Source organism: Pipistrellus hanaki (assembly GCF_964339955.1).
Source record: "Pipistrellus hanaki genome assembly, chromosome: 5".
NCBI classification, from domain to species: domain Eukaryota; kingdom Metazoa; phylum Chordata; class Mammalia; order Chiroptera; family Vespertilionidae; genus Pipistrellus; species Pipistrellus hanaki.
The window spans coordinates 11721159-11735437 of NC_140507.1; the positions used below are offsets into that span (position 1 = coordinate 11721159).

Below are 14279 nucleotides of genomic sequence, written 5' to 3' on the forward strand. Positions count from 1 at the left end.
TCCACTCCTGCTTCAGAACTTTGATAAATACACTGATTTTAGAAAAAAAAAATAATGCCTACACTTGAAAATTCAGGGAGTTGCTGCATTGCCTTAAGTACAGACTTGATCCAGACTTAAAACCATACTGGGGCTTTGTGTGTGAAGAACTAGCCATCCTTTACTAGCATCAGGGTATGCAGCCTGATTCTGATATCAAAAAAAAAAAAAAAATCTTAATGGGTGGGCTTGCTGAGAAACAATTGGGGGGAACAAAGGGACTGTCCCAAATTGTCCTGTCATCACAGCTGTAGATACTGAGTCCTTTTTGATCCAGTACATGAGCCCAAGCAGAGAAAACCGGGAATTCTTTTAATGACTGATGACTGTGGGAAGTAATCAACAAGGAGTAACTCTTGCTAATTAAAAACCCAGTGTTCTCAGACAACTTTTGCAGGAGAAAGTGCTTGCTCTTCACCAGGAGCTAGATTTGAATTTAGGAAAATATACAGACTGTCTAGGGGCCTTTAAAGGAAAGTATCCTACAAGTATAGAATGCTAATGATGATGTTCTAAAATTGCCTTTCCAGGTTCCTATCCCAGGTTGTCCCTCAGTTTTAAGCTGAAGAGAAACATTGGGTACTTTATTCTGCAAACGTATATGCCTTCCATCCTGATCACTATCCTCTCCTGGGTCTCCTTCTGGATTAATTACGATGCTTCAGCTGCAAGAGTGGCATTAGGTAGGCCATTTTCTGTCTGCTTGCAGAGTTTGACTCATACATGGGTGCCTGGGTGCGTGTGTGTGTGCGTGCGCGCGCATGCATGCGTGCATTTGTGTCCAGAAACGCACTTTTCTTCCCTGGAATTTGTAACACATGATGAAACCAGACTGCACACATTACAAGGATTTGACTCTGAGACTTTGGATGATCTGATTCAGCGTTAAATCAATTAAACACATATTAAAGCTCTTTCATGTCAAAATTAGTTAACTAGATAGATGTTGGTAATGTAATTAGTCCCATCCGTGTGATATTTTTATTGAAGCATAATTCATGCAATATCATTTGATAATTATTAAATTTCTATCTGTGCTTCTTTACCTGGATAGATGTCCCTCCCATATTTTTGTTCTCTGAGCAAAAAAAAAAAAAAAAAAGAAAATGTAGTTGTGTAAAAAGTAGCTAAGCAGAAAGAAGTCTAAAGTCTTATGAATATTTTGGACTGAAATGGCAGGGGACAGGAGAAAACCAAGCAAAAATTTCGGGAAATAATCTATAGCATCAGTTAGCTAATGTTTGGTTTTTCTTTTGTTATACAACCAAAGAGATATAATAAATTCTATTTCATGGACATTTTTATGTTGCTAACTCCAGATATAGTAAATTTATGACCTTCTACACAATCTTTATTATTTTGAGTTCTAACTAATTCCTTTCAATTTTGAAATGTTAACTTCTCCACCATGAGATCCCAATGCAATTGTTACTTCCTTGGAGAAGTCATTTATTTATTCATTCAACAAGTACTTGTTGAATGCCTACTATGTGCCATGCCAGATACTCTTGGCACTGGAGATGAACCCATGCCCTTCTGGAAGTTATGTTCCAGCAGCAAAAGATAGATAATAAATTGAATAGTCATGCAAATTACATAATATGGTAAGTCTATTGCAGGAAATAAGCAAGGGAGGTTGATGATGCCAGGGTGTACAGTGTAGAATAATCAGGGTAGAACTTACTCAGAAATTGTCAATGGAACAGACTTGAAGAAGATGAAAAGCCACAGTTATCTGGATAAGAATATTCCAGGCCATGAGCACATCAGTGAGGTGGCAGCGAGACAAATGCAGAGAGAGCTCAGGAGCTAGGACAGTGTGTGTGAGAGGGGACGAAAAGATTACGAGGTGGTTTGGGGGCCATGATAAAGGCTTCACTTTTATGCTGAGCAACAGAGTTTTTGAGCAAAGAGGTAACATGATTTGATTTCAGTTTTGAAGGAATCACTTTGGCTGCTGGGTCGAGCTTAGATTGTAGTAGTTCTGGGAAGGAAGGGAGAGTAATGACCTCCTGTTCTGAGTCAAGTCCCTGTGCCTTAACCTCTTAAAGTGCTAGAGAGCTTTCCTCTGTAGGCCAGCCACTGTTATGCATTCTTTTGGTTTGTGATGTCATTTTCCTCCTGGTACTGGAAGATCCTTTGGAGAAAGGTCAATATTTAATTTTGCTTCCATTACATCTATAGTGTCTCTCATAGAAAATGATGTTCAGGAAATATTTGCTGAGTAAAGGAATGAATGAAATTTGTAAATATCTATTTCAAAGTGAATATTTGTTAACTATTTTATGTCTATAATAGGAATAATAAGTAATTTACTTACTTCTTTATATAAATTTTATTTTATTTTTTCTATCACTATTTATCCCTTCTATAGCCTCTTCCACCCCACCCTCCACCACTGCAATCACCACACTGTTGTCCATATCCATGAATTCTCACTCTCTTTATTTTTCCCCCAATTCATCCATCTCCCTGTGTGAATAATTCATTACTAGGTCAGAAATGCCTTAAAATGAGATTTAGATAAATAGTAAAATCAGGATTGTCAGTTTTATGATATACATGACATACAGGATAATCTGTGGTTGACATAAAGAAGAGAAAAATAAAATTGGGAAGTGCTTCAAAATGATTAATATTGCAATAAAAAAGAAAAATCTGAGAATTATAAGACACCTAGCTCTAAAGCAAGGCCAGGGTTTTTCTGTTCTTGTTCAGAATCAGGTGCTCAAATTTATTTTTTTTTCTGCTGAGCCAGTGTTCCCAATGGTTGAGCATCGACTCATGCACCAAAAGGTTACTGGTTCAAATCCTGGTCAGGCCACAGGCCTGGGTGGTGGGTTTGATTCCCAGTGAAGAACATGCAGGAAGCGGTTGATAGATGTTTTTCTTTCATTGATGTTTCTATTTTTCTCCATCTCTCTCCTTCTCCCTTCTTCTCTGTTTAAAATCAATTTTTAAAAAAGCATATTTATTAAAAAATTATTTTTTCTATATTTGTTTTAGGATCATGTATAAAAACAAGACAAAAATTATAATCTTATTAGAGAGAGAAAATTAAATCAGGAAACTTACATTCCAAAAAAAAAAAAAATTCATAGAAATGAAACTTAACTTCTGGGATGTGTTATTATAACTAGGTAGTGTTTAAGGACACAGGTTTCTGAGTCGGAGAGGTCCCTGTTCACATGTTTACTGTCTAACCTCCCACCTGTGAGATCTTGACTCTGAGCTCTGCCTATTTTCACAAGGAATTTATCCTACTAGGGACTCTGGACCCCGTGCTTTTTCCTGTGTAGCAATGTCTACCCCTCCAATTACACCTTTGAGAGAAACCACTCCACCCAGTTAGAGGTGCTTACACAGCTAGACGAATAATTATAATTATAAATGCCATCACTCAGTGTGGCATTTTCCATAAGGAATCTTGTAATACTTCTGTATAATTTATCTGTGTATTACATGCCTCAATGCCCAACCTAGGGACATGAAGGTTAGATTTCAACTTCTCTATTATCCTCCTCTGCAGTTTCCACATTTTTACAATCATTTGTCCATCCCATCTATAAAATGCATTGATTGATTTTTCTACTATTGTAATTATTTTATTTCCCCTTTCTAACAAATTATTCGGGGGGCGGGGGGAGAAACACTCTTAAAGAGTGTTCTTTATTCCTGTCTTGTATGCTTCACTATATCCACCCCCATAGCTATCAGAGTGACTATCATAAACACAATTTGTCCTATATCTCCCTGCTCCAAGCTGGCCAGTGGCCCACATTGCCTATAATTTCAAGTTCAAATTCCTCACTAGGCTCTGTATATATGACCCTCCATGAAGTAGCTCTTATTTAACCTTCACTCTCCTCACCATTCTTCCCACCATATCCTCATGTACCCACGTTGACTTTTTGAGAGTCTTTCAGTGAACTGTATACTTTCACTCCACACAGAAAGCTCTCTCCACCACCAACACCCTTACATCTAATTTTAACTTCATTTTTGACCTTCAGTCCTGAGTTGTCTGGATGACTCCCACTCATTCTTCAAAATGGAGCTCCAAAATCTGTGTTTCCTCTATATTCTCAACACACAACCTACCGGTATCTAACACAGCAGCATTTAATTCACTTTTCAACCCCCTTCCATTAGATATATAACTGTAATGTGTACATATAACTAAAGGAGGATTGTAAATAATTAATGTTTATAATAAATAGATAATTTGTGCATATCTCCATGGCCTGTCACAGAGCTGGGCTATAATAAGTGCCCAGTAAATAGTTTGTGGCATATATGAATGACTAAAAGAGCACAGTAATCTTTCCAGCTGTAATGAGAGTAGCAAGGACACCGGAGCATTATTATTCTAACTCTCTTTTTTTCTTTTTCCAGGAATTACAACTGTCCTTACAATGACCACCATCAACACTCACCTCCGGGAGACTCTCCCTAAAATCCCCTATGTGAAGGCCATTGACATGTACCTGATGGGGTGCTTTGTCTTTGTATTCATGGCCCTTCTGGAATATGCTTTGGTCAACTACATCTTCTTTGGGAGGGGACCCCAACGCCAAAAGAAAGCAGCCGAGAGGGCGAGTGCCAACAGTGATAAGATGCGCCTGGATGTCAACAAGGTAAATGCGGGGGCAGGCCTTCCTTGCTTCTTAAACTCATAGAAGAATGACAGCAATATAGGCCAAAGGTCTTGCTTAGCAAATAAGGAAACCATGGCCCAGGGAAGGGAATGGGTAATTTTCCACAAATCATGAAGATAATTAGCGATGGAGGCACAATTACAGTCCAAATCTGTGACACATTTAGATGCCCTTTACCTTAACCCTAGGGTTGCCAAGACCACAGTCACCTGAAAACCACCTTTGTGACATTTTCAATATATGAGTATGATGTGTGCTATTATTTACATTATATCTTTTTAATTTTACTCAGATTATTTAAATTTATTTAAAAAGGAAATTTCATATCACATAAATCATATCACATAAATCAATTAATTAATGATGTGATTAAATACTAGGCTATATAGATGCAGGCTCTGGGCCTGAGCTCTACATGGATTTAGAAGGGAGATAAGTACAGAGATGTATTTAAGACTGACCAGCAGCAAACTGAGACTTCTTCTTTGAAGTCATCAGAAGAAGCAGGGGAGGGGGGGCAGGGAGGAGAGAAAAGAATCATTTTCTCCTTAAGTGACAGATAATTACTGAATGCCTTGCACATGTGCCACTTAAAATCACTGAAGCATTTGGCTACAGCAGGCCACTATCTTGCTTACATCAGGCATAGGCAAAGAATAATTCCCAGTTGTAAACTGGTTCATTCTTTAAGGCAATAATTATCAGCCTTCAGCACCTGGTTGAATGACAAGGGAGCAATAAAAATATTGAAGGCTGGGTTTCTTCTCCAGAAATTCTGATTTGATTGCCCTGGGGTGTGCCTGAGCATCGTGGTTCAGAGTTGTTGGAACCAGGAAGACCGTAATCCTTTTAAACCTCTGAAACTGTTAACCATACCACTGATTATTTAATTGATGTTCTAATATTTGGAACATCAGTTTAATTCCAAGGATGGAAGACCATAAATAACATCTGTCATTGAGTTTTATTTGGAAGAAATCCAGTGAAAGCTGCTGGCTCACTAATGTAGCCACATATCCATAGGTCTGATGATTGATGGGCTATTCTCTAACCAAAGGCACTCCTTTCCTGGGAGATGTTATTTGTAAGGATGCAGTTCTTCAGTATGGCCCTTGAAAGCCAATGAACCAAGGTCTGGGAAACTGTCAGCTTCTTTCCAGTGTCTGAGGTTTCATTTATTGAAAACTGTCAATAGATTCTAATGTAGCATTGTGGTTCTCAGGCTGTGCTATTTAAACCCATTTTATGATTGTCCTGATACAGTGGCCTTAATAAAGAAAAGAAAATGAATAAATAAATAAAAACTATCTCATAGCCCTGCCATTTGAAATGAGTCTAAATCAATTGCCTAATGCAAAGCTGACTAAATACCATCTGATCTTTTTTCACTTTCATATCTCCAATTTTTTTTCAGACCAATTTGCATTTAAATGACAAATTTAAGACCCAGAGAGTGGCATTTTGACAGCAAATTGATGGTTTTAAATTCAGGGGACTGAGATGGAGGTGAAAAAACTGGTCCTCTTGGCTGACAGTAGACCTACAACGCAGAATATAGAATATGAGAGAACAATAGACATACCTCGACTTCTTCTGATGCAGTGACCAAAACACAGGCAGTCATGCCCAGGGATCTCAGGGCATGCGGACATTATGGGGTATCAAAAAAAGGGGGACAGGGGATTGCTTCTGGTCCTTAGTGAGTAGATCCAGGCCAGGGATGCTGCTGAACAGTGATGGTGTATCATGCAGCTCCCCCATAACAAAGATTGTCCCTCCCAGCATGTCAGTATCACCCAGCTGAAGACCCCTGCTCTAGTCCAATTCCCTGATTTTAAGTATGAGAAACTGAGCCCAGAAACAAGGTTTGTAGTAAGACAAGTGATTTCTGCACTTTCTTTGATCACCAAGCATAGCATCAGCACAGCAGGAGTTACCATGTAGCACAATGTTAGTGAAAAAATATTTTGAGGCCAAGTGCAAGACTTACTCTCCGTTTAATAGCTGTGTGACAATAGGCAAAAGAAAATGAGTCTCGCTAACCTTCAGTTGCCCCATCTGTAAAATAGGGTTAATTCCTCTTTCATAGTCTTTTATGAAGAGTGTTTTTGATACTGTATAGAGTGTAACATAGTCCCCCAGTACATGGTATGCACTCAGTAAGTGGAAAAATATTAAAATGTTATAAACAGTAGATATTATCCATCCAGGCCTGTTGGCAAAGCTTGTTTACGTATTTTCCATGAATAGCATATAGGATGCAGTCCCATCCCTAAAAGAGGGAATCGTCTGTGGAGAAATGTTTCAGGTCAGAAGTTGTCAAGTCAAAGCAAGGAAATCATGTATCACCAGCAGGTATTAGCTTTAAAATCCACAGCACATGAACTACTTCAAACTTTATCAGTCATTTCTTAGGTCAGAATGTTCACAGCTGCCTTCATTAGATTAAAACAAAAAGGTGACCGGCTAGCCTTCCAGATGCCCCTGGTTTCCTTTTGACCCCAACATGAAAGATTAGGGAGACCCACATTGGGCTCTGACTGCACAGAGCTTTCTTTTGTGCAAATAGTGCCACTCTTTTTTTTTTTTTAATCAATAATGTCCCTATTTTTTGAGCTGTAATTCTTAGGTTATTTTTTGTTGTCCAAAGATGGGGCACCTGTAATCAGCTAAGTGTTGTTGGCTGCTTTGGAAAAATCAGTCAGTAGTCAGGGGACTGGCTTTTTCATGTTCCTCTTGATGGTTTCCTAGAGATGGGAGCTGCGAGTCAGCTCATCCAAAGTGAGCCTTACACTGTGCTCTCTGCGCTGAGGTCAGGGAGGAGGGGAAGTGGAAGCCGGGCCACGCAGGAGCCCAAGGCACGCTTTCACATTTTCCATCTCTCCTCTGTATTGACTTCCTGTGAGTCTTATTTTCACCTTAAAAAAAACCACCTGTTTACATGAGAGTCTGTGACTGGCAAGCAATGTCACTTTCCAGTTGTCTTCAATGTGACAGATTAAATTGCAAAACACTAAGATTTTTAAAATAAACCTCAAACCAACAAGAGGTCTACTTAACATTTCTTTTTCCCAAGTGTCTTCTAGAGAGATAAAAAATAGAAATAAAAGTCTCTCTCCTAATGTTAGAAGAGTCCTTCCTATTATCCCTTACATTCTCCTATTTGTGTGTGTGAGTGTGTGTTTGTGTGTGTGTGTGTGTGTGTGTGTGTGTGTGTGTTTCTTTATACAATTTGCTTTGGGTTAAAGTTATGGACTTTTCTTGCTATGTCTTCAAGTTTTCAGCTCTCTTTTTTGCATTTAAGTTTTAGGTTGTTTATTTGTCTGCTAATAACTGAGTATATACATATTTGAGAATTTAGTTACTCCTGCCTTTCCACCACGTTGATTCTCACATACCTGAAATGCCTCCAGTAGCATTATTTTTAAGAGACCCATAGCCATCAGTTCTCCAAGTAAATCTGCACCAAAAATACCTCTAGTGGGGGCATTCTTCACTCTGCATTTTCTCCATTTATTGTGTCTATATTGTCTTTATCCATTGTGCCAAATTTGTGTTATACAAAGCCACTAACACCTTTTAAATCTATTTATTTCTTGGGCTGGGAATTAGTTTTTTTAATACATTAAAAAGATACAAATAATTAGAAGTCCTATTCTCTGTGATCATCAGTCTTTCTAAAGACGAATAGCATTTATCTATATATAGTTTTACTTTAACCACCAATCTTCATCTAGTGGCATCAGTCAATTTAATTAGCACATTCTCTACTTTGTCTTCCAGATTTTTTATAAAGATATTAAACAAAATGGGACCCAATATCGATCCTTGTGGGACCCAACTGGAAACTTCTCCCCAACTAGACGGACTACCAATTACGATTTCTCTCTATATACGGTTAGCTAGCCAGTTTTTAATCCATTTATTTGTATTTCTGTTGGGGACAATTTGCTTAGCTGTTCCCTTTTAAATAATGTATGCATTCTTTGCAAATAACCTATGGATTTGTATCCACAGAAATGTGGGAATAAGTTAAATGTTTTTGTGCGACCCTGATAGGGTTTTCCCAGGTTTGCTTTTGTAAAATACAGTGACGATGAATCTAAGCTTTGGTGTTCCATTTGGTCGAGATTGTTGCGCTAGAGAAAGAAACCAAGTGGATCATCTCTTGAGATTCCTGTTCATGGTACTGAGAGGGTAGTGTCATCCCATACTCTGCCATTCCTGAGGGCTCTTGTGTGTCTTTGGGCAAGTGGAATAGGTGAAGAAGAATTGTGCATTTCTCCTGTTGGCTGGCTCAGAACTGAGGAACTTGTTTTTGTCCTAGATTATGAATTTGTGCCTAGGGATGTTATGTTTGCATCAAGTCCTTGTTGCTTCATTGTTACTTGTTTTACAAATAAGTATTATCTTGTCAGACCCAGCACTATTTTATTGATAGAAAGGAGGCAGTGATTGAGATTGTTCTGCATCAAAACTCTTGAATGAAATTTTCCAAAGAAAGCCTATTTTTGACTACTACTGAGAGTTTAGTTTCTGAGTTTTCGTGTTTGCAATTCTTAATTGGCAAATTGTCATTCATAATGACCTCCATATTGGAGGAGAAGCAGGAGGAGGAGGAGGAAGAAAAGGATGAAGATGATGATGATATGATTGTCACCATTTTACTTTATCACACATTCCTTGTCCTACTCCAGCTTTTTAAAATTTTCTATTTCTTGGCAAGGCAGTGAATGATATTAAATGCTTGTGAATCTTTCTTACGAGAGCTTGATGCCAGATGAACTGTCATTATTGTATCTTCTGAGTATCAGGTTCTTCCTTAATTTTATTGCCCTAAATTCCAATTCCTCGGTACTCATTATTGTTGCTCTTGGGGTGAGGAACAAGGATGGTTAACTGACTTTGTTTTAAGTTGTTTTTTTTTTAACTTGGCTATTTGTTGTATTACGTATAGTAACAGAGTATGATAAACTAGATTCCAGGAGAAGTTTGAAACTCTGTTCATCACTATTTTAGTCCTAATCCTCTAAATATCCAGTTCCTAATATGTCTGTTCTCAGGCTCTCTCATTTGTGTTGTTCTTGTTTTGAATTCTAGCTACTGTTTTTGAAATTGAAGTAGACTGATTTGATTGGGCTGTATTTTGGGTAGAATGCTAATGATTTAGAAAATGTTCTACAGCTGGAGTTTAGGTTTATGATAAAAACAGTTGTATTTTTTTCAAAATCAAAGTATAGTAAATGATTTGTCTAATGACTGGGTAAAGTTACATGAAAATTCAGGAAATCCTCAGATCATGAGGGTATTTTAAAGAAAATGTGTCTCTTTGGTGCATTAAATTGTTCAGTTGATAGCTTGAAAGAGTTAATTATACCCTAATGACCTATTAAAGAGAATGCTCAATGATTTACATTAGAATATGAATCTTAATGTCTTCTGCTTATTAAAATATTTATTGTTGAAAGTATTATATGTGTCCCCTTTTTCCCATTGACCCCTTCTAGCCTGCTTCTCTCCACCAACCCACCTTGGGCCTTCACTACCTTATTGTCTTTGTCCATAGGTTATGCATATATGCATGCAAGTTCTTTGGTTGATCTCTTCCCACCCACCCCTGCCTTCCCTCTGAAATACTGTCCTTTGTTTGGTATGTCTATTCTATCACTAAGTTCTCTTTCGGGTTCATAATTAAACTGAGAAACAAGGACCAGTATTCAAAACTTTGAGTAATGATCTGTTAAATCTGTAACTTGTAAAAGCATCAAGATATATGGGACAACCCTCAGAGGCAGCAGGATGCACTGGAAAGCTGATGCCTTTTTGAATCATACTCAGCTGGGCTCACATTCAGGCGTGGTCTTTCATGAACCATGTGCCATTAGATGTGTTTAACCTTTCCATCCCTCAACTGAGAACTGAAACACTAATTTCTGCCTCATTGAGCTTCTGTGAGCATTAAATTAGATAATTAAGGGCCTTTATGGTACCAGGCAAAGAGCACTCAATAGTTGCTATTATTCTGGAGGTGGTAGCAGGGAGTATATGTTTCTCAAGGGGTTACTTTGTTGCTTTATTGCTCTTACTATTTCTCTGATTATAAAAGTAATTCAGGATCATTATTTTTTATAAAAAGTACAAAAGGCAATGAAAACCACTTAAAACCCTACACCTAGATAAAATCATTGTCAGCATTGCCTTTTATTCACAACTAGAGGCCTGGTGCACAAATTCCTGCATGGGGGGTATCCCTCAGCCCAGCCTGCACCCTCTACAAACTGGAACCCCTCGAGGGATGTCCAACTGCTTGTTTAGGATCAAGCCTAAATGGGAAGTTTGACATCCCTCTCACAATCCAGGACTGCTGGCTCTCAACTGCTTGCCTGCCTGCCTTCCTGATTGCCCCTAACCGCTTCTGTCTACCAGCCTGATCACCCCCAACCACTCTCCTGCCAGCCTGATTGCCCCAAACTGCCCTGTCCTGCATGCCTGGTCCCCCCAACTGCCCTCCCCTTTAGGCCTGGTCCCTCCCCCCCCAACTGCTCTGCCCTGCAGGCCTGGGTCTCTCTCAACTGCCCTTCCCTGCAGGCCTGGTTGTCCCCAACTTTCCTCCTCTGCCAGCCTGGTCACCCCTAACTGCTCTCCCCTGCAGGTTTGATTGTCCCCAATTACCTTCCCTTGCAGGCCTGGTCTCTCCCAACTGCCCTCCCCTACTGGCCATCTTGTGATGGCCATCTTGTGTCCACATGGGGACAGCCATCCTATGTGTTGGAGTGATGGTCAATTTGTATATACTATTTTATTAGATGGGATTCGTGATATGTTTACCTACATAGTTTTGCTCTACCAGTTAGTATACTGCTGTTTTCTACTTAACCTCTTTGTATACTTTACTTAAATATACATCATTTCTAATAGCTACAAGACATTTTATTGAATTAATGTACCATAATTTATGGAATGAGTACCTGTTGTTAGATATTTGCATTGTTGTTAGAACAATTTGCATTGTTTTTAAGTGGTTTTCTATTATAAATAAGTCTAAAATAAGCATCCTATTGATGACTTGTTTGTACATGATGAACTCCTAATCTATTTCTTAACATGGAATTCCTGGGTCAAAAGTGTCTTTAAAACAGTGATCCACATTGCCAAGTTGTTCCCCAGAAATTTTCTGCTGTAGTGTACATACCGACTAGCACCATATGAGAGCATGGCAGTACACACACACACACACACACACACACACACACACACACCACCCAGCCCTTAAAATGACCAATAGAAAACTGATGTCTGTGTCCAGCTGTCAAAAGTCTTAGAGAAGTGGAGAAAAAAAGCCATGTACAATTTTTCTCCCCCCTGTCCAAAAGCCATAGAGAATAAAACAGCAATAGAACAAAACACCATCAACTCAAACTGAGGCTCTGCAGAGAGGCAGAGATGCATAAGCAGCGCCAACGTTGATTGCTGCAAGCAGAATCCAGAGAAATTTACTCAAGCAGTAGTTGAGCAAATGATGAGAACTTATAAGAAGGTCCACATCAAAATGAAGCATCTAAACAAAGAAACAACTTGGCAACCATTCAGGAAAAGTGCCAATGAGTCAATTTCCTTTTTTTTTCTCTCCCTCTTTCTCTCTCTCTTTCCCTTCCTTCTCCCTGTTCCTCTTCCCCTCCCCTCTCCCCCCCCCCCACTTCCCAACACACATACATGAGTAACAGAGAGAAACTCAGCATGCAAAAGACAGATGATAACTCTTTTATTGGGGAGGAAAAATTACTTTTTGAAAAATTAAATTTTTTCATAATAAGTGTTTTTTGTTTTTACCAAAAATTGAAAGAGAATATAAAACAAAAGGTCAAGGATGAGATGATAAACAAAAGGTAACTAAGGAGGCAAAATGAAAGCAAAACAATCTTTATAGAAACTAATAACTAAATCTAAAATAATAGGAAGGAGAATCAGTATGGCAAACATTAAGGCATTAACACAAAGTTTAGGTTGTAGTAAATGATACCAAATGCAGAGGAAAAGAGATGTAGAGATATAGACCTCTTAGAGCAAACACAGTAAATATATAGGACAGGACAGTAGTTTAAACAAACAGAAGCATGATATTGGAAAGTATGGAATAGAAAAAATACAGCCATGTGCCACTTAACAAAGGGGTATGTTCTAAGAAATATATTGTTACGTGATTTCATCATTGCACGAACCTTGTGCACTTACACAAGCCTAGGTGGCACAGCCCACTCAACACCATGGCTATAGAGAAGATAGAGAAGAGCCTATTGCTCCTAGGCTACAAGCTGTACAGCATGTTACTGTACAAAGAACAGCATAAGATTAAGATTAAATCAAGCACAAGAGATAATGATGCAATCAAGAGACACAGTAAACAGGAGATGTGTGAGGCTGCTGCTAGCATAACACAGCCTACTATGTTGCAGCAAGCTGCTTTTTCAGTAAGTGAAAAGAGTTCACTCTAAAATAATAACAAAAGTATTGTGAATACATAAACCAATTACATAGTTGTTTATTATTATTGCACTAGAGGCCCAGTGCATAAAATTCATGCATGGGGGCGGGGGGGGGGTTATCCCCTCAGCCCAGCCTGTACCCTTTCCAACCTGAGATCCCTCTCACAATCCAGGACCACTGCCTGCTTGATTGCCCCTAACCGCCCACCCTCTGCCAACCTAGTCGCCCCTAATTGCCCCCACCCTGCCAGCCTGGTCACCCCACACAGCCTGCTGTTCAGTCATTTGGTCCCCTCTCACTAACTCCCCTGTCAGCTTTGTTGCCCAAGGCAGCCTGCTGGTCATTACTTAACAGTTACTGTGACAGTGTCCTGAACAATTTTCATATTCCTCTATTATTAGTATAGGTAAGCATTAGGCACCATGCGTGATTGTACGTACTATACTTTTATATGATTGGACGTGCAATAGGTTTGTTTACACCAATATCACCACACACATGAGTAATGTGTTGCCCTAAGACATGGAAATGGCTATAACTTTATTATAATCTATGGAAGGAATTTTCAACCTTTTTTATCTCATGGTGCACACAAACTAATTAGTAAAATTCTGCACCACACCAAAAAATATATATTTTGTCCATCTGACCAGAAAAAAAGGTATAATGTTGATTCATTCACACTGGAAAACTATTATTGTGTTGGCTGTTGTCATTTTTTGTTTGACAATCTAAAGAAAAAGAGATCACTGCCTTGTCCAGCCCATGTGGCTCGGTGGCTGAGAGTCACTATAAACCAGGAGGTCACAGTTGGATTCCTGGTCAGTGCACATGCTTGGGTTGTGGGCTCAATCTCCAGTAGAGGGCATTCAGAAGGCAGCCAATCTATGATTTTCTCTCATCGTTGATGTTTCTACCTCTTCCTCTCTCTGAAACCAGTAAAAACACATTTAATAATAATATAAAAAACAATAAGTCAATGCCCTTGTGTTGCATATTTTAAAAATTCTTGTGGCACACTGGTTGAAAATCGCTGATCAATGGAATTATAAAATGTGAGTCATTGTTGACTGAAAAATAATTTTGTGGCACATGACT

General features: G+C 38.8%; 1 protein-coding gene across 3 annotated transcripts in view; it reads left to right on the plus strand.

The window, feature by feature from the left end:
- GABRB2 (gamma-aminobutyric acid type A receptor subunit beta2) overlaps window positions 1-14279 on the plus strand; it is a 187934-nt gene that overhangs the window by 153807 nt on the left and 19848 nt on the right. For 2 of the 3 annotated variants that reach the window (XM_084884115.1, XM_084884114.1), the window contains 3 exons: window positions 570-722; window positions 4435-4676; window positions 8481-8594. In XM_084884115.1, the coding sequence (XP_084740241.1) occupies window positions 570-722; window positions 4435-4676; window positions 8481-8594 (509 nt within the window). The remainder of the gene's footprint in view (window positions 1-569; window positions 723-4434; window positions 4677-8480; window positions 8595-14279) is intronic. The other variant, XM_084884116.1, reaches the window with a different exon arrangement.